The sequence below is a fragment of the Plectropomus leopardus genome, chromosome 5 (genome assembly GCF_026936395.1).
Source record: "Plectropomus leopardus strain MGB_pleo_1.0 chromosome 5, ASM2693639v1, whole genome shotgun sequence".
NCBI classification, from domain to species: Eukaryota; Metazoa; Chordata; class Actinopteri; order Perciformes; family Serranidae; genus Plectropomus; species Plectropomus leopardus.
Genome location: NC_142180.1, coordinates 14,893,838 through 14,915,045, shown reverse-complemented (window position 1 = coordinate 14,915,045; position 21,208 = coordinate 14,893,838). Strand labels below are relative to the sequence as shown.

Here is a 21,208-nt window from a genome sequence, read left to right as displayed (position 1 = left end):
GAAATTAATTTTCTTACCAGATGTACAATATACAAACAAATTAGAGGTAACTATTGTGAAAATCTTTGCTAAAAAAATGCCTGACTTTTTAACCCTCCCAGAAGAAACACTCATTTGAATATTTTTGGGAGAAGATGTTTATTAAATAGCAATGATGTGTAGGTGATGAAGAAACCTACGCTGACACTGACTTGGTTGCATAAGAATAAGTTTATTACAACGAAGTTCAGCATCCACCAGGCACCATGGTCTGCCTGTGAGAGGATTCAGGACCAATTCGAATCTCTCTATCTTACAGCTCATGCAAGTCTCTTATATAGGTTTAGGCATCAATACATTCTTCAGTAAAACAACTCTTCACCTGCTGTAATCAATCACAAGACCCCACAAATATATCCGTTTTTGGAGAGGGGCCTCATTTCATGTTATTCTTAATCTGGCTCCAGTATTCTACACACTTGACTCCCAGGCTTGACCATCCCTAGTGCTCTGACCTCAAGGTCTCTTTGTGCCTGACTAAATAAGGACCATAAGAAATGGACCATAATACACCTCAAAGACACCACTACAGTGCAGCTGCCAGGGGAGAGAGAGTCGGAGAGGCTGCATCTTCTGGAGGACTAAGATCCGGATCTAGGAGAAGAGGACAAGGGGGAAAGAATGTGAAGGGGTTTGGGGAGCTCAGCACAGCTGTGCTCGTGAAACATAAACCAGAAAAAAGTTAGAAAGATGCAATGTTTTCACAAGGTTTACAGTATTCCAGTCAGCACAACAAACGTAAATTACAGTGCCAGGTTTAATATATAGATTCATTGAGACTGAAACACTGAACGTATAATGAAAACAGGCAAAACACATAACTGAAGAAAATATAAAATATATTGCAGATGGTAGGGAAACAGCCTCAGAAAGATCTATGACATATGACATAAAATATAAGTATATAAAGATTTCTATTTTGCTTTCTCTTTGCAGAGTTTGATTGGTAGTAACAATCTGTGTACAGTGACAATAAAAAACACACACATCATGGGTACAGTTAGTGTGGGATTGGGAATTGGGAGATACAAATACTGGGGCTTAAAAGCTCAAGTAAGAGGGTTTTATTTAAGTTTACCAAAAGAGGGCAGCAGCAGCTTACCTTGAAGTGACTGACTGGATCATTACTTTCCTGAAGTCATCCTGCTCTCCCTGCTGGACGAACACTGCAGATACACAAAGCTGCAGACATCTATAAACCAGCATGATCAGCAAAACACAGAATAAGTTGAAAAAATAATAATTATAAGAGATAGGCTTACCTTATTTTAATAAATTTAGAAATGTTTATTATTTTTTCAACTCAATACTTTTTAGACATCATACCTTATGGAGGTAACCTGTTACAAAAAATGGTCTTAGAATAGCATCAAAGAAAATAAATTCTTACAAAAATAAATGGCTCGCAAACGGTTTGTAAAATAACAACAATGTTCCTCATAAAAATACAAACCCATAACAAATCAAAAGGGTGTCTGAACAATTTTATAATGTACACTAGATCGTAACACTTGCACATGAAGTGGATTAATACAAACATTAGCGGATGATCACTTTTCACTGGCAAAGAATCAAATGAAGAGATGAGCGCAGCTTATACACAGTGACAGAAAGTGTTTTCCAGTTTGTTGAGGAGCATGCATGATAAAAAATATAAAAATAGTCTTGTTTTTACTCATTTGCATAGGTTAAGCACATTTTGAATGATTACAAAACACAAGTCTTTAGTATGTACAAATAACAGATAATGTCATCATAAATGCTAGGATATCTGCTGAATCTAAGAGACAGATACTGTAATTTTGTTCTGGGTATGTAGTATGAACAGGATTCATGAAAAAAATATCTACAAAACAACAATACCGCATGTATCTCACTGGTAAGTTTGTCTCCTTTTTGGTCTCACGGCCTCTACAATAATCAGTATGAAAGTCTTAGTTTATAGAAAAAGCCAGTGAAAACACATTCCCGGCAGAGAGCAGTTCACCTTACTGACGCTGAGGTTAGTTCTGAACACTGATGCAGGAGATGAGAAAAGCACAACTAAAGTTCATTTGTGACAAAGATAACGCCATGCCAAGGGTTAAAGAAACTGCATATTTAACAATTCCAGCAGCCCGTCTCACCCATTACTACCTTCTCTACAATAGTGTTCCGCCTCTTATCTGTGGAGATAAAACAAAGAAAAGTTGGAGAACAATCAGAGCCACAGAAACTGAGCACACTGTTATCACAGGTGACTGAAGGTCAGCTGACTCTTGCACAAACTTTCTCGTGCCACACCACTCCCTCTGATCCTCACAAGTGACTGAACACTGCGAACAATGAGCAGAATTTTGAGAGAAAAGGCAGTGTTTGCTGTGGAAGTGGCTACAGCTGAGCACCCTGCTTCCATTTCTTCCAAATTATACACAATTGATAAAATGAAGGAAAACACAAGATCATTTTTATCATTATAATGTTCCCTCTGTGTGTGTGTGTGTGTGTGTGTGTGTGTGTGTGTGTGTGTGTGTGTGTGTGTGTGTTGGTTCGGTAAAGGTAACTTTGGTCTTGGCATGTCACAGAGTCTTTGTAGTATTTTGGAGTGTATTTTGGCCTGTGTGTCCTTGAGTGTTTTCTGTGTGGACCCCAGAGCTGAGGCGTCAGGACTCAGTGGGCTCATCAGTGGCTCTTGTCATAGTCCTTCACCATGCGTTTGATGTGGAACAGTTTGTGTCTCAGCCTGCGACACTCTTTCTTCTTTGACTGGTAGTCTGAAGTCTAAGGAGCAAAGAGAGCACATGATGAGTTAGTTAATAATGCAAAACATGTAATTTGATGATACAGAACAGGGAAAATGTTGGCTCTTCTGTATAATAAAAGTGTTACAAGCTCTATGATAGACTGCCAAGGAAAATGTTTAGAGAGGAATAAATAAAGTTGATGTTAAGAACAAAATCAGCAGTACTTAGTACTTCCACAAATTGCAGCAATATAAGTATTTCTCATAAGGTCTTTATGGGTTTTGGTGAATAATAACTATCCTCAGAGATGTATCCTCACCCGCTTCAGATCCTTTAGCTGATTATATTCTTCAGCTACAACCTGTGGAAAAAAGGATAAAAAATAATTTGTTGTGATTGTGTGTCACATACAAACATTGCATTGAAGCATTGAAGGAATCTTGTCTTTTCCCATTTTACATCTTTTTTTGTGCACTCAAGACCTTCATGATCAGGGAGGTCAATCCTTGGTCTGGTTTTGTTTTTCTATGGTAGTCTGTTTGATGTGTACTTGCATCTCTTTGCTGCCATAAAGAATTGTATCAGGTGGGAGGAGACTGAGATATTCCAAAAACAACCTAACACAAAGTCAAATATGTTGGATATGAGATTTGGTTTAACTAACCATTGCAGAGTGTCAACAACTGAGAACTTAATCGTGCAAATGCCAAGCATTATGGGTGTGTATAATTTGCTTTTATGGTTCACAAAACTTTAGCAAATGAAAAGATTTCTGATGCCTGATTATTAACTGTCGAAGTTGCCAATTTGCTTCCAGACTGATCAACACTGCAAGCCTTCTATCACTCAATAATTAATATTGTTTTTGTCTTTATTATTAATGCAGAGTTTCTGCCTGTTTGGTGGCTTAAGACAAACATTACAAATCAAGTGTAAGAAAGAAGGAAGCAGCAGGCCCACATGTGATTACAGGAGTGGCATAAACTTCAGCATACTTCAGCTGTTAACTGTAAATCCTAATTTTGGTAATTGTAAGGTTGAAGCCTAGAAAACAATTCAGCAGAGTCTTTTTGCAGGAGGATCTATATCTGCCTATTATGATCAGTGTTGTTCAAATTAAATATTTTAGAATATGTATTTGATGCCAACTAAGGCTCTCCAGTGTTCATAAACTACACAAGAATTTAAATTTCTTCATTGATGGGACTTTTTCATTCATCTCCATCCGCTGTTTGAATTACAATGGAAGGGGATGGTCTTCTGTATTGCATTCCTCATCTGTAATTTAGGTTCATATATGTCTTTCTCGTGAGTTTAGGAGTTGAACATTGTGTATATCTGACCTGATATTTTGCGGACGTGTCATCCAGTGTATCCAGCTGCCGGCTGAGTTTGTTCAACTGGTCGTTAATGTCATCCATCTCAGCACACAGGCGCTTGTATTCCCTAAGGTCGGCATCAAACTCTCTCTTATAGTCCTGACGCTGAGCATCAGATGTTATATCTGGGTAAGCTCTGGAGGAGAAGAAGGAGGGGCGAGGAGAGGGATCAGCATCAGAGATGAACCTGCATCAGTCACTAGAAATACGTAAAAAACACTTTCAATGTTCCTGCACAAGAATAACACGTTTCAGAACTTTCACAGAGGTTATCAGCTTTAATGCTGAACCACAGGAGCACAGTTTACAGGTTAAGGCAGCACGCTGTAAGTGCTGGTTTCAATAATGGTGTGTTATTCCGGGTGGATTGAGACACAATTAAATATAACTGCTTTCTCGTAAACTACATTGACTCATGTTTTGTACCTTTGACCCAATTCTCTCACTACTCCTCCAGAGTACAGCCCATGTGAACTGGCATGCCTCAGAGGATTAACTACTCTCCTGGACTGACTGAAGCATATACAGGCTGAAGCTGTTTCAGCACTTTGCTTTTTGAGCTTTTTGTTTATCTACTGTTCCATACTTTTATCTAAGCTTCATTTTTCTGCAAATCATGTCACTCTCATGTAAGCTGAGCTTACAGATGTTCCTTTATATCAAAGAATGTAGGTCTGGTCCTGAGGGAGCGACTGCATTCTGTGTTTTTAGATAAAGACATATCCATCTTTAATCCAGAGAATATATGAGCTGCACAGAGATAAAATGGTACATTCTAACCTCTCCCACTCTTCTCCATCAAGTTCATTGCCTGTTTCTCCTCCTGTGGTGTACTCTGTCTCATACTGAGACTCATCCAGCTCGGGGTTACGTCTGCGTCTCTTGCCCCTGTTGGCTGAGGGTTTGCGGCCCCCGCCGGTCCCCTCCGAAGGGCTGGAGCTGGTCCTTCCACCATGGGCTTCTGATGGTCTGCTGGTGGTCCTCTCTGAGTATCTAGAGCACAGCAACATTAACATCAAGAAATCTGTAATGACTGGCCATCACTGAAACCATTAGAAATATAAATAATTATGATAAAGTCTTGTTCACAGGAACAGCATTAGGAACATGATATTGTATTAGGAACACACATTATTCAAAATAAAACCTCAAGAAAGCCTTTATGTTTTATATCTTCCACTCCTGAGGAAGGAACACGAAATCTAATGTCAGATGGTCTCTAAAGAAAACAAATATTACCTGATATGGCCCACACAGATACCATATGGAGGAAGGTAAACACTTGAACCTGTAATGATTATTTTTGCTCACACCCTACAATTTGACTCTGCGCCATATGGAGGGCCCACAGTGACCTGGAAGCAGGTACAGCTCTTTAATAACGGCAAGGAGGAAACATGCTCAATTTTGTAGGTTTGTAGGGATTTGCAGAGGAATCCAAATCCAGCGGTGCAGATATTACAAGTTCTTACAAAAAAGACTGCATTATGTCAACAACAGAGCACTCTGACATTCTTCTGCTTATGAAAACGCCAGCTATGCTTACTTTGTGGGAGAGAAAATCATCAAAATAATAATATTCTGTACTTTGAACAGAATCTAAATCCTGCTAAGTAAAATTTGATTATTTTGTCCTAGTGTCCACGAACATTACCAATAAATTCTCCCGTACTAGGTCATTCAGAGCATATTTGTATATTTAATTCCAAGCCAGAATTAAAGGTACTGAGATATTAAAAAACTGTGAAGAGCAAGTACTTTTCATCAAACACACAGACACAAACACTACAGCCTTAAGGTCATTCATCCAAACAAAAACAAGGTACTGGAGAAATCTTCTCTAGCTTTGAAGAAAAGCAAATACATTCGTTCACAAATACTCTGCCTTTTCCCTTCCTCAGAGATTTCAATGAACGTGGAAAAAACAAGAGAGAGTTAATCCGACAAGAGCTCAAAGGTCGAACACACAGAGCTCGTATGTTTTCATGGGCTTTAAAACAGAGCAGTGATTAGATATTGCTTGTGTGAGTCACATGCTCGGAGATTCATTCTTTATGTGGAATCTTTGCATTGCGATGCACATAGTCAAATGTTGCAGCTATTTTCTCAATAGAAAATTAATTCTCTTATTGAGCTCTCATTTGGTAACACATCTCTTGATATGTTATGAATATCCTTTTCTTATTATGAACCTATTTTCTCTTCCTGTAAAACAACAAATATTTTTGATGACTCATGTTGAACTTCAGGGTGTATATGTACATTTATCCAATCAAATGAGATTTTTGGCAACTGGCTGATCCTTCTCATTATATATAACTACACTTGTTGTTGTTCCTAGAGGCAAGCAGAGTGATATCATGGGTCAGAGGTGTGTGTTTCCATGTCAAATCTTTGTTTACATTTAAAAAAGAGCTTTGTTTTTCTCATTTGTCCCCCATACTCTTTCCCCTGATCTCCTGACGAGGCTACTTTTGAGTGACCGAATCAAGGGATCATTTATTTAAATCCCTAAAATAACCAAATGGTGCCTGGATATTTAGTTTCACTTGGAAATCTGTTACAGAGGATGAAGACACTCTAAATTCTGTTTTACAGTGACTTTAAGAAAGTGTTCAGAAATATTTAAACTAGCCAAACATATTTGGTCTCATTTATTCATGGAGCTTTTGGTTCTGAGCTGAAAGGGGAGCTCAGAATAAAGGTTTACCCACTCGTTTATGTCGTAGGTGTCCTCATTATAGGAGCTGCTGTCCACCTTGGCTGGGGGGAAGGAGATGACACTGTTTGCTGAGGCGTTGAGCAGCCCAGCTCCCTTCTCTGACACCAGCAGGGTAGGGGCGTCTTGAACACTGCGGCTTTCCTCCACATTGTTCACCTACAGCAGGCAGGAAAAAACAAAAGGAACAGACTCAGCAAACACAAACAAACAACTTAAGGCACTAACAAAGACCCAGACACGCTACAGACTCATTTTATGACTGACATCCTGTTAAAGAAACCATTATTTTTCTCCTCTTTTCCTTAGGTTTTGACTTGAGGAGAAAAGAAAAGCTATCTCAACACCAGGAAAAGAAGTACGATAATTAGTGATTAAAGTTTGAAAGAGCAGTCAGGCATGTAATTGGACAGCACGGTCCAACTCCTCAACAAAATGAGGGTTATCCGTTTTGTTCACCATGCTTGAAAAGGTCAAGAGAACAAAAACAAAGGATGACTTAAGGGTAATTGTAAAATAAACTCAACACTGGATACAACTCATTGCTGGATAGATGGTCTCTTGTTTTTAGTATTTGCTCAAGTTTGTTTCTGATAACCTTATGACCTAAAAGAATAGTCAAAGGGATGAAATATATACACCGAAAATATCTGGCAATAAATCAAGTGTTACTTTGTTACTTTACTTTCTTTCTATTGTCTTATGTCTTCTTAAACACCTGGAACGGATGTGCTCCTCCTTTCTTTCTTCAAACAAAAGGTCTGTCATGTAAATAAATTTGCCTTCATCTGTATTTTCGAGTCCTTCCTGTGAGCTCAGATGGTCTGCATGAAGGGAATTCCTCACAATGAAGCCCTCAGGAGTGGTCACTGTTTCTTCCACTTCCACTGGGTCCAGTAAATGAATTAATCATTGGATGCCTTTCACACAACCTCTACACGAAGCAGAAAAGTCTAAATTTTAAACAGGTATTACGGTTTCTCTGCTACCTGGAAGGCTAAATGACTCTAAATTAGTAGAAACCCCTTGGCTTTTTTTCAAATGTTGCAACACAGACATGAAGCACAGACATGAAGCACCTGAACACAGTAAAGAGGAGACAAAAAGTAAAATATCTTCTTGTATAAGTAAGTATTCAGGTTAAATTGAGGAGGCACATAGTATCTGCCTTAGTACACAAAGTAGTACTGAAAGTGGTTGTGATGTTACTTTTGAAAATGCTTATTCCTGCAAAAACATCAAAGCTGTGCAGACCAAAGTGCAGGATTGTGCTCTTCTGAATTAAGACATCTAAAATCTACTGCACCTGCACAAGAAGGCATTAATATTTAATGTACTTGTCTATAATGTATTTCATCATCTGTCTGGCTCATAGAAGGGTTAAATGTACTATTTCCCAACTTTATTTAACCCTAAAAACATCCACCCTCCTGCTTACTTTGGTTTTACATTACAGAATAATCTCCTGAATTCCTCACAGTGCAGGAGCATCAGCCTAGCCCCCAAAAAACAATAATCATGTTGGGTGGGGTGCCTGGGTGGGGGATAGTTGCCCTTCTTGCAGCTGCAGAAGAATCCCCTTTGAAGAGTGCACTAAATGTAAGAATCCCAACAATGCCCTCTCAGTGTGCAGCACAGCAGCTGCTGGACCATGAGCAGCATGTGTGAGCACTGTAAGAGTGTCTGAGAGTCCTGTACCCCGTGTAGAAAAGCATAAAGGCATAGATGGAGAGAGACACAGAGAGAGAGATGAAGTTGTGGATGCTGATGAGGGGAGAAGGAGCAAAGCAGACAGGCATGCAAAGTGAGGGAGAAGTGCACGTTTGATAGAAGAAGGAATAGAAGCAGAGCAGGAGCAAGGTGAGACATGACTGAAAAGGGTAGAAATGTCTACTTGAATACTAAAAAACACTTTTAATTGGAGGAATGTGCTTCACCAAAGATGTTGCATTTGTGCTTTGCCAAACTAGTGAGAATGCATTTACAGCAAAAGTGACTGACATATTTAAAAGAGCAAATACAGTGAATGCTGAAATTTTCCAACCAAAAGAGCCACACGTCAACCGCAAACTGCAACATCTGTGAGCACAACTGCCACATAAAGTCAGCTGTAGCTAAGCAGGTTAACTAATAATGTTTACCTATTAGATTCTTTTTCACCATGTCTTGAGAAAAAAATCCTTGATGACAAGCAATGTTTGATTTGATCACTTTTCATATTAACATATTTATATTTTTTATTTTAGAAATATTTTTTCTTTAAGATTATGTAGATAACCACTGCTCACCTTAATTTATTCTGCAAAGAAAAAAAAACAGATTTTTAACTAAATATAAAATTTTGAATAAATATTTTTTCTCCGCAAATCGCTCAGCCCCACCGTACACAAGTCCACCATGAAGAGTAATAAAACATTCTTAAAGTAGCAAACGATGAACTATGAGTTAGTCAAGGGATGCCACTTTAAATTTGCTTCTAAATACAATATTACTCTCACTACACTCTTACTTTCACTCTACATCTGTGCAGCACTCCAGTGTTTCCAGCACACAGACAACCCTGCAGAAAGCGACTCTGATGACCTCATGCAGCAGACACAATGCAACCCCCCACCCCCACCCACCCCCCCACCCCGGACGAGCTGAATGAGGCAAGTGTGTGAGGTCATCAGAGCATGCCAGGCCTCCCCAAGCTCAGCAACAGAGATGGGTTCAATCTCAGACCAACCACAGCCTTAGACTGTCACTGGCCTTGTGCTTAAAGGGGCCAAACAAGCCCGATGACTCATTTTGTGGCACAGATAACAGTACGCAGGTATCGCAGCAACAGAGGAAAATAATAACTGCAGTGTGGAACAAATGAGGACAAGGGGTCAATTCTGCCACGCTAACTAACCTGACCTGTTTTTACTGACAAGAAAGTCTTTACGGAGCAAAAGTCAGATATTTTCCATGACCTACATTTTAATCTTTGAGACTCACTATCCTGAATAAATAATGATCTGATTGTAATGACAGCCATCATCTAAGATACATCTTTGGAAATCCTTTGCCCTTTTCCCCAGTCTCACTCATCCAAAGCATGTCTCTTACTTCGCAGTAGCAGTGTACAGATACTGTACCTACAGTAAGTCCGATGACATCAGTAAGCATGGCTCCATTATCAGACACTAGTGCTAGTCATAGGATTCACTCTGGGCTTGTCTCGTCTACTCTGCTCTGCCTGTACACCTCTGCATGCATGATGCCATATTCTCGACAATGACAACCACTACTTTCAAAAACAAACAGCTCAATGCAATCCATTACAACACTGTGTCTGTCAGTGCAGGAGATAAGGTGTGAATCACAGCCCTTTCTGCATTCCTCACTGACAAATTTGGTCAAATATCAGAGCTGAGCTCTTACTCTTGAGTCCTTAAGTGTACATACATATTGAAACAAAACAATTAGCACTCCACTCAAATAAGGTTTGAATGCTGGACTTCAAACTGGCAGTTAGCATGGCCACATGGGAGGGTGGATGTGAGGTTAAGGGGTCAACTAGTAATATTTAGTTTATTAGCCTACTTTAAGGAATTCTGCTTATTTGTCCTCTATTTGTTGGTATTTCTTTCACATGCAATTGTCATGTATTGACTCTATGCCATGTGCCTGCATGTACAGATTTGTGTTCTTGACACTCCCCTGCATAATGTTTGAACAAACACTAGATGTTGACATAATGTGTTGTGGAGGATGCTGACTATAGTATATAGAAGCAGAAAGGAAATATTTTAAGATGCGAAACAATGCAAAAAATGCTTACAAAAAAGTATGCAGATTTATTGGTATTTCAAACCTAGATTACAGACTCTCCAGACTGTCTGCCCCAAACAGACTACCCTAGTGCTGTTCATGATCATCAATTAAACATTCAAACCTGCATTTTGTTTATGTTAATTCACTGTCATTCACAACATGAAACAGGCATAATTTGAAAAGTGGCAGGTCAAGTCAATAATCAACCCATATCTCAGGTAACAATGTCATGTGACGAATGTGATGTTGACATTTAAAAACCCACAGGCAGGCTCTGTAGAAACCGCCTCCCTGCTCACTATCTTCTCAGCTGGTTAATGATTACTCAGAGTGAAACCAGGTAGGAGACCATGAGCAAACAATCACTGACTGTTATCAGCCCTGACCCTGAACAAAGTGACTCAGTTGGAGGAAACAGTGTTGCAGTAGTGTGAGCGTTCCCCTGCTGGATCCTATAAACTCATAAAGATCTCCATTTGACACTCCTTTTGGACTCTCAACTCATTAAAACTGTCGATGAAAACATGAGAAATTTGAACTGAACATCTGGATGTATTGTGTCAGAAATAGCATAACGGTTGGAGAACCAACCCCAGGGACATGCAAAGTCTAAGCTTGGCTATTTACTGCATCTGCATCACCACTATCACCTTAACTATCTTTATAAATGATGACTACCTGAGCAAGATGACAACCGCACTGACCAACCTTTTTAACTACTTCGCATTGCAAAAAAATGGACGGAAACTAATTTACCACAAAGCAAATTTGGTTACAGTGTTGGAAAAGCATATGTCATGCATCAGTTTTGGTGGCAGAGCCTTTGATGCAGAAAAAACACTGTAGTTGATCATTTCATCTTCTAATCAAATCCGCCAGTGAACACTGTATTCCATCAACTTTCCTTAGGCTGGATTTAAACTCTCTGTGACCCTGTTCATTTGACTGCAAACTGTGCATGCACACACTGAGGGTCAGTTAGGGTCGGAAATTTTATTTTTCTTTCTAAATCCCATGCAAACCCTGTCTTATTAAACTGTGACTACTGTCCTATTGTCTCTTACCCATTCCTCCACATCTCTGCCCTCTGAGGCCTTCCCGCCAACCAAAGGTTCATCCCAGTAGATGTTTGGTTTCCCGTAGCGCCAGATCTTTCCTCTTGTTTTGTGTGCAAAGAAAGCTGCAACACTGAATGCGATGACAACCAGGAATCCACACACCATGGCAACTCCCTAGAAAAGCAAGACCATGAGAATAACATCTTAAAAGTACTCAAGGAGATAAGATATAAAATAAAACTAGATTGTCCGGGTACAAAAAGTACACAATTACACATGCAACATCATTGTTGTCATGTATCCAAAAATGCAACAAATTCTTCAGGATAACAAATTACAAACAGTACAGGGCTGATAGTAGTAGGCGATTATATTCTTTGTGACTCTGGATTTATCTCACTTTTGCTACATTATAAACAACGAAATTCTCATAAACAGATGTGTGTATAATGCCCAAGTTAGACTGAAGTATTTCAATTACATTCATGTTGGTGCTGATACCATTTGTGAATTAACTGATTAGTTTATGAATACAAAAGAAATCCTCAAAATGAATTTTTAAGCCATCAAGTAACAAAACATGCTTAACATTCAGTTCCTAAAATGTGAGGACTAGCTGCATTTCTTTGATTTATATCATTGTACATTGAATATACGGTATATATGGGTTTTGGGCTTTTACTACACACAAAATATATTACGCAGAAGCCTTTACAGTTACAACTCCAACAAGGATAGCCTAATCAATATAAGATCATTTCATAAGTACTCAAATAAAGGCCATTGTGAGACTACTACATCAACTTGAAATTATCCCAAAGAGAGTCAATATTGACTCAACACCTGATATCTACAAATGTCTACTTACCTCCTGTGGATCAACAAAGCAGTAGTGGTAGAGATACTGGTTGTACATGGGGAAGCCTCCCACTCCTCCCATCTGTGAGTAGCTGGTCTGGTAGAGGTTCTGGCACATCATAAGCATTGGATTGTACATCATACTGGAGGAGCCCTGGGCCATGGGGTTCACCCCAACAATGTAGACAATGCTAATGATGCCCTGGAAAAACATTGATAGTCACATTGATTTTTACAATTAGAAAATCTGTCAGTCTCTCAATGAAAAGACTTTATCAGTGCTCCTCACTGATCAGTTAAAATATGACACTGTCATATCATGTGATGATGACCCATATTCATCAGAGAACATATCGTCCCAGGAACTCTCCGAACATCCTTTAAGTGCAAAGGGTAGAGTACAACAAGACATTTTATTTCAGCAGTTGTCTAGTGCTTTCTAGTCTGCCTGTAATAATTCTTTGTGTGAGCTTACTCAGTTGAAATTTTTTTTTGGATATTTGTTATGGTGTTGAATGGAAATAAAGTTTAACATCCCTACACGTTAAAGAAAATACAATTTTTTCTAAAAATATCTGAGAGCGTGAGAAAAAAAGCCCTTGTACGCAAAAGTAAAAAGCGAAACGTGTATGCACGTTAACATAAAATCAACAGACAGGATCCCAGAAAGACTAGTGCCTTCCAATTTTTTTATCTTTAGTATTATTATACTGTATACTAAGTAGCAAAAAGATCCTCTTGAACAAACATCTGTATGAACAAGTCTTTAACCAACCCAGTGAGTACAAAAGTGGGCTCTGAACAGAGTTAAACTGTGTGCACAGAGTCCTGTTTCAGATTAGACTTCTGGTATTCAGGGTTATCAAAAACATGCACACTTAAATACCATTCATAACAGAGATAGGCGTTTAAAATAGTTTTCAGTGTTTGTTGGAATGTGAGATGGGAAACTCCAAATATTAGACATGAAAATAAGATGCTTCAGCAAGAAAATGCTAATGTAATGTTGCTAATGTCATGTGCCTATCATTTAGCTTTATTGTCCCTCACAGCAATAATTTAGGTGTATTGTTCTTCATTTTAGTTTTTTTAATAAGAAATTTGTCATGGAGCAAGAGGGGACAGCATATTTTGTCCACAATTTAAGGTTTATGTCATAGTTTAGGCCATTGGTTTCCAAATGGTGGGTTGCAGTCTAAAAGTAGGTTGCAGGTCCATTCTGAATGGACCGCAAGTGGCTTGTGAACGTGTAAAGTTTGTAATAAAATAACAACAAAACTTTCTTTTTGAAGCACAGTGAATTTCCAGAAAAGAGCTTTTATTCTATTTTAAAGTGTCATTTATATTTATTCTTAAGTGTTATTTCTATGTGTTCTAAGCCAATGTGTTGTTTACATTTTGTGAAATAAAATTGAATATGTGATAATTTAGCTAATGTGTGGACCTTTATTAATGACTAAGGCTGGACCAGTTGGGAACCACTAGTTTAGGCTACAAGTGTCAGATTTCATGTTTCCATCCCAGGTAAGTGCTGTAACCAAGTAATAATACTTTGTTACTTTTACTCCACTACATTTCCCAGAAGCATTTTAGTTACTTAATACAAAATACAGAAAGAAGGGAGGAAAAAACAAGTGTTCAAGTATTATGTACGTTCATTTTTAAAGTTTCCATTGTAAGTTTGTGTATGTTACAGAGAAGTAAACTTAATAATTATCAAAATTCTGAGCTTTTTCATTTACAGCATTTACTTGTACTTTTACTTTACATATTTTAGTACATTTAATAGAATTCAATTACTTCTGATACTTAAGTACAGCAAAAATCATTTACTTTTATACTTTTTCTGAAGTAATATTCTTATTGGTGACTTTAACATCTACCAAAGTCATTTTCTAGCAAGATATCGGTACTTTCACTCAAGCATGGCTTTCAGATACTTTATCCGCCACTGTTTCCTCCATACAAATTGACTGGAGAGTCTTTAAACAACAGAGAAGTGAAACAACACAAACGTTAGAGAACCATAGAATGTGTGAGTTTTACCTGCAGGACAGCCATGATGATGCTGGCTATCATGAGGGCCAGAAAGAACTTCCGACTGCGAACAGTGTGTGATTTAGAGAAGCTGGTGATGAAGAAGGCCAGTGCTCCAATAAAGTTAATGGCTGCCATGGCAATCATGGTAGTTTTGGCTGAGTAAGGTGAAATGTAGGAGCCATAGCCATACCCGCTGCCGTAACTTCCCCCATAACCTCCCCCATAACCTCCATACCCTCCGTAACCACCATATCCTGAGCCGTAGCTGCCCATGCCGTATCCGCTACCATAGCCCATTCCCATTCCCATTCCATACTGCATGTCCCACATGAGAGTGGAGGCCACGCAGGCAAATATCGCCACACACAACACGATCACCGTAGCCATCATGGCCTTGATGATCCCTGGAGGTGACAGCCATTTGTAGAAGTGCTGTGGTTTGTCCTCAATGTAGTAAGATCCCGGCGGAGGTGGATATGCGTTGTAATCGCTCTGAGGGGCATGGAAGCTGCCTGGAGGACCAAAGCCGTTGTTGGATGGCGAGCTGAAAGGAGGACTATAGACGGGTGGACTCTCGTAGTGCTGCTTGTCAAACATTTCTCAAAGATGTCCCAAACTGTGAACAAAAAAACCCAAAACAAAAATAGTTTGTGGATAGTCAAGAGAGAGCAAAGTGTACTGCACAAAGCAAGGAAGAGCTGTTCGGCTCTATTTTTCAGCAGCACTCATATGCTGAATAATGCTACGTGGAGATACAGGACAGTTAGGCGTGACTGTCTGTGGTAATGAGAGTTAGTAACAGAACAGTGTAAATGTTTTACCATTTCCAAGGGAGTTGGATTTAGGAGGGCATAAGCAAGACTTGTTGGTACAATTTTGTCTTTCTGCCAGGTTGAGTAAATTAGGTTAGGGCAGAAGAGAGTTTATCACTTATAACTTAATAAATCTGACATTCTTTCCCATGTTAACAAAAACTACAAATATTAGCAGAATGACCTTAAGATTCAAGGTCTCTGAACCAGCAAAGTCAGTGTGGAGATGTCGGTACCAGGACAAGGAGCGCAGCCAAACAATACTTTCCTTTTTGCCTTTTCACAGGCTGTAGGAGTCTCACTGCAGCACCCACAATGTCCAGCCACACTTTGAATGTTTCACATCAAGCCCTCTAGCTATTTTTTTTCTGGTTACAAATCTTTCAGAGATATCCAAGGCGACAGCATATACAACTTAACAATGCCCATTCTTCTACATGAAGCCCGACAGGGAGGGGGCTGCCTACATGTTTGAGTGAAAAGGCATGTAAACAGCAGAGCAAAGTTACTGTACGGACCAAAAAAGAAACCATTAATGCCTTTACCTTTTTTGTCAATTCTAATCTCAGCCTTACAAAAAACAGTTGCAAAACATTTAAAATTGCAATTATATTGTATCATTCCTTAAGTATTGTGATAATATTGTGCTGCGGGCCTCATGTGTTTTCCGACACTATTATCTTTTACTTTAGATCTGCTAGTTGAGCAAATCTTTTATCGAGAAAATGATCAACTTAATTGCTAATGAAAATAAATGTCCTTTGCAGCCCTTTATCACTTTTTTTTAAGCTTTTGTTAATTAATTGTCAAGGAGTATTTGCAAAGTGCACCGTCTTCCTTAAATGTGTTAAATCTGAGCACGCTGGATCGATTTCTTTCAACAACATTGGAAGACATGAGCAAATTTTTTTCAAAGCAAATGACCTGAAAGAATTGCTTGAAAAATTATAATAACTGTGCAAAATAATTTAAAATATATAATTTTGATCATTAGAAACACAGAGTTCTTGGAACATTTTTCTCTACCTTTAAAAATAAGTGTTTTTCTAAATCTACTACAAAAAAATAAATCTATTTCATCTTCATCTTGCTCAGACCTTATAAGGAAGGTAACAGAATTTGTTAGAAACACAGAGATATGGACAGACAGTCCCTGGCACTGCCCACAGTCTCCAGTAATAACTCTCCTCTCTTTATGGGACTCTGGCACACACTGCAGAAGAGGTCTCGCCTCGGAGCCTCCATCCCAGACACCTTCCCATTATTCCCTCCTTCATTCCTCCATATCCTTCATCCCTCACAGCTCCCCCTGTCCCCCAACTCTCCTCCCCCACTTTTTTCCCTCCCTCCATAACTTCTTGCCTTTGTTTTGGGAGCTGGAGGGGCAAAAGTCAAGGCTGCTCGTCACAGGAACAGTGTTGCCATGGAGTCTGGGTAAAAAAAAAAAAAGGGGAAAAAAGAAAATTGGGGCACTGTCCAGGGAGGATCAAACAAGGGCTCCTCTGTGCTGTTCCTGCGAGGAGTGAGGCAGGAGAAGGACACAGAATGCGGGGAGGACAGGTGGATGTTGTGCCCAGCGGTGTCAGGTGTCTTTTATTGTTGATCAACAGGTTGTCTCTTAAGCCAGCGGTTCTTATTTTTATTTCTACTGCAGTCAATGTTTGATTATATCGATAACTGGCAGGAAATAATCAGAGGCTAAAGACATTTCCGAGCAATGAAATTACACTAAGCACCATACACCTTTAAATTCTACCTATGAGGGACACACAACACAATTCAGTCCCGTTTCAGCTATATTACACTAGGAAAATTACTACATTTTGAGCCCAAATTGACTCTTAGTCAGGTGCAGAGAAATCAGAGGCTTTCAAATTTTCAAGTCTAAGCATTGTTTTTATTTAATGTAATAAAGTAGTAATTTTCTAAAGGGAGCATTTGACACTTGTTTAAATTTATGGTAGGGCTGAAATTACAGGTGCATGTCTTTGGATTCAGTTAGAGCTGCAATGGTTAATGGTTTAAATCATTCGTTAGGGGAAAAAATGCCATACATTTGATGGTTCCAACTTCTCAAAAGATATTACTTGCTAGCTTTGAAGTAAACGGAATAACTATATAAATAAGGTTTTAGATGGGCAGTTGGACAAAATACAACATTTGGTGACATTTTGACATTATAATGACCAAAACATTCATTAATTAGTCAAAAATTAACAGGCAGATTGATTGACAATGCCTTTTACTTTTAAACCCCCACTTCCGTGAATATAGTGCAGTGTATTTTTACCTAGAACTGTAAAATAGTACTGTGGCAGCAGCAGTAAGAATTACAGAAGCTGCAGTAGAGTGGCAGTAGTAGTAGTAGTAGTAGTAGTAGTACTACAGTGGTGTTTGTCTAAAACTGGCTCACAAATCTCATTTTCATGCTGGGCAGAAAGCACAGCGTTTGGACCACAGTCACAGGTCAGGTCAGACACCCACCAGCAGCAGCCTGAGCTCCTCTACAACACAGAGACTCTATCATCTGCTGCTGATAATGGAATTCCAGTCATACAGTCACATGTCTCACATCTGTCAAAAACAATTAGGCCCCTGCCCAATGTAGGCTGGGACCCACTGGCATACACACAGGAGTCAGCCAAGGCTCCCTGCCCAAACAATCCCCACTGAAAAACCTCCTGGGCCATGACAAAAACTCAATAAAACTTGTGGACATAAACAGGTTGCTATGCATTCAGTTGCAGATATTTTTGTATACCTGTCTAAAATGGATGCACATTAATACAAGGACTGTTTTAGAGAGATGCTGAATCATTTTCACTGTCCTTTTGGAGATAGTGGCTTAGCTGGAGGTTTCAAATATTTTTTCCATCTGAGCTTTATCAGTGAAGTGTGACTAAACGTTGAATAAATACAAGACCTGGACAAAAATGTCATCCAGTGTGTATTCTTTTATGCTTGTTTTAAGTATTTTCTATATATTTTTTAACTTGTAATCTCTGTTTCATACTTCAGTGGTGTTTGTTTTAGGGCTATATGTTGGATGGTCTTGTGCTGCTTATAGGTTTTGGTAAGCTAAACACTTTTCCACTCTGGAAGTTGTATTTTATTCTACCCTTCCCCATGAAGGTAGGATTTATTACTGGGCTTCTGTATTGGACTACATTAGGCTACTTTCAACTGAGTGCACCTATTAATCTGGCAACTTAGCATAACTAATAGGTCATTAGGTAACTTGGCACTTTATAACACAAAAGCAAAAAAAAGGGTAGAAACTGTGAAGTAATTTAACCAGAAAAACTTGCAGTTACTAGTGTAAATATTTGGGTTACACTTATGGATGAAACGTGAGGAAGTATCCCGTGTGTCCCAAATGCTTTGGTCCTGTGTTCACTATCAGTTAATTATGTAAACTCAGCTTCAGCATCATCAACAGACAACATCACAGTGAACAGATTGCAGTTTGTGAACCTGCTGTGATTTTTGGTAGTGAGGTTACTTTTTTGGTATTGATTACAGTTTGGCTTGGGTCAGTGGTGCAATGTAACTAAGTACATTTACTCAAGTAGCGTTCTTAAGTACAATTTTGAGGTAACTGTATTTAGCCTGAGCATTTCCATTGTACTTTATATTTCTACTCCACAAAATTTTGAAAGCCAACATTGTACTTACTGTCAAAATTAGCCCTGTATTTAGCAGCTCCATCATTGGCGGTGATTACATGTTAATTCCATTAATGCATCAATACCTATATTCTAGAGATAGATATTATTCTGAAATGGGTCATTCTTCATAAAGAGTAATGTTAGCCTACTTATGTTGTGGTATTTTAATTATATTCAATACTTACAATACTAATGTAACATTACTTTTACTTAAGCATTGTTTTGAAAGCAGGACTTATACTTGTGACGGACAAGTTTTACAGTTTATTTTCTGCTGCAGTTTGTAATATTGATTGATGAACTAGCAAGAGATAAACCTGAGGCTTAAGCCTTTTGCAAGCCATAAAATTACACAGAGGACCAAATAACAAGTTCTACATCCCAAGTCCTCACATCACCATCAGGTACATCATTTTGAGCCCAAACTGGCTCTTCATCACATGTAGAAGAATAAAAGGCTTTAAAATGTTTGAGTCAAATTTTTTCTTTCTTGAGATCGAAATGTTGCACTTTTCTTAAAGTAATTAAGTAGAAATATTATGAAGGGCGCATTTGACAGCAATGCTAGCCTCACAGAACCAGAAATTACAGGCACAGCTTTTTGGACTCAATTAAAGTTGCTGTGATTAATGCTTAAAATATTTGTCAAGCAAAGAGCTGCAATAGTAATAAAAATAAATATTTTGTCAAGCAAAAATGCCAAACATTTGATGTTTCCAGCTTACCAAATGTAAGAATTTGCTGAATTAACTTTTATACTTGTGCCACATACTTCTACCTCACTACAGTTTGGAAGTCAATATTGTACTTATTACTGTATTACATTTATCTGACAATATTAGTTACTTTGCAGATTCAAATTATAATTATACAATTGAATCACTACATAAATTATCGTGTGAAATTACAGATCAAGCTGCTCTTGATATAAGCATGATTTATATTATCTTCATAGTTGACTTTAACTTCAATCAAAGACAGTTTTTGGTAAGATGTGTGTACTTTTACATGACTGTGGCTATCAGGTAACTTACCTCGTCCACCACTGATTATACTTATATAATTTATAGAATATATAATACTTATGCAAAATTATTTTGACTGTAATACCATTTTGAATGCAAGACTTTCATAACGAAGAAATTTCTCACTGTTGTAAAATCTGAGTAACGTTACTTCTTCAACCCTTGGCTTCAGATTACATATTAGCTTACGTTAATATAGGCAAGCGTTACCGTTATGAAGATACATTTTCCTTGATGTGTTTTTTTTTTTTTTTTTTCCCCGTAAAAGTTCTGATTTTAATCGTTTTGACTGACTCCGTTGTGATCAATACCAAACTGTAGTTTAGCTAACTCCGTGACATTGCTAGCTAACTAACGGTACGTGATTGGGAAACAGGACGGTGAGCCCCACCTGTTACAAATTACCAGTGCTGTCCTCACCCGTACACTTTAACGGCAGCGACACTGAACAACTTGACAAAAACACATTATTTTGACTTGAATGTGATAGAATAACCATACTAACTGCTTTTAAAATCACCTTAAACTGTTACACTTCACGTTTTCTTACCTGAGTAAAGCTGAGGAGGAATGCGCACACACACACACACGCCAGTCCCTGTTTCCTGTCAAACGCTCCTTCCTCTGAAAGTTTGAACAGTTGAGAAAAAATATACGTCCGTCAGAAAATTGAACTGTATTTAGGTTATAATAACATCTGAGTAAACCTGAGGCTAAAAGTCAGGACTCCGCTTTAGGCTGCTGTCCCGGGCGGAGACAAAGACAACTGTCCTCACACAGTCCAGCCTCTGAGCAAGTGTTTTGTCCCGCCTGTCCGCTGTGATGAGGCCCACCGCACAACACCGCTACACCCCCGAGAATCAACCGCCAGAGGTCGGGCTTTCTCCGGTTACAGCACCCAGACAAGAGAAGAGACACAGATACATACGTTTTAAATACTCAATAAATCTAGGGGAAAATATATATATATTAAAAATAGATAACCAAATCAAAATAAATTTGTAAAAAATAACTTTCATCGTCATCATAGTCTTCCGCCAGGAAATATAGTCCCTGAACAGCGGCTTATTCATTTCTTGCTACAAG

The 21,208-nt window shown here is 38.6% G+C and overlaps 1 protein-coding gene across 1 annotated transcript; it reads right to left on the bottom strand.

The window, feature by feature from the left end:
• Positions 1-1,302: 1,302 nt before the first annotated feature.
• Positions 1,303-20,946, bottom strand: LOC121964174 (occludin). The gene is made up of 9 exons (XM_088077570.1): positions 20,673-20,946; positions 14,624-15,233; positions 12,588-12,779; positions 11,726-11,893; positions 6,856-7,019; positions 4,922-5,134; positions 4,106-4,277; positions 3,082-3,123; positions 1,303-2,799 (listed from the first exon to the last, which is right to left on the bottom strand). Exons 2-9 carry the CDS (start codon positions 15,212-15,214, stop codon positions 2,701-2,703), a joined length of 1,641 nt encoding a protein of 546 aa, XP_087933696.1. The 5' UTR covers positions 15,215-15,233; positions 20,673-20,946; the 3' UTR covers positions 1,303-2,700.
• Positions 20,947-21,208: the final 262 nt, after the last annotated feature.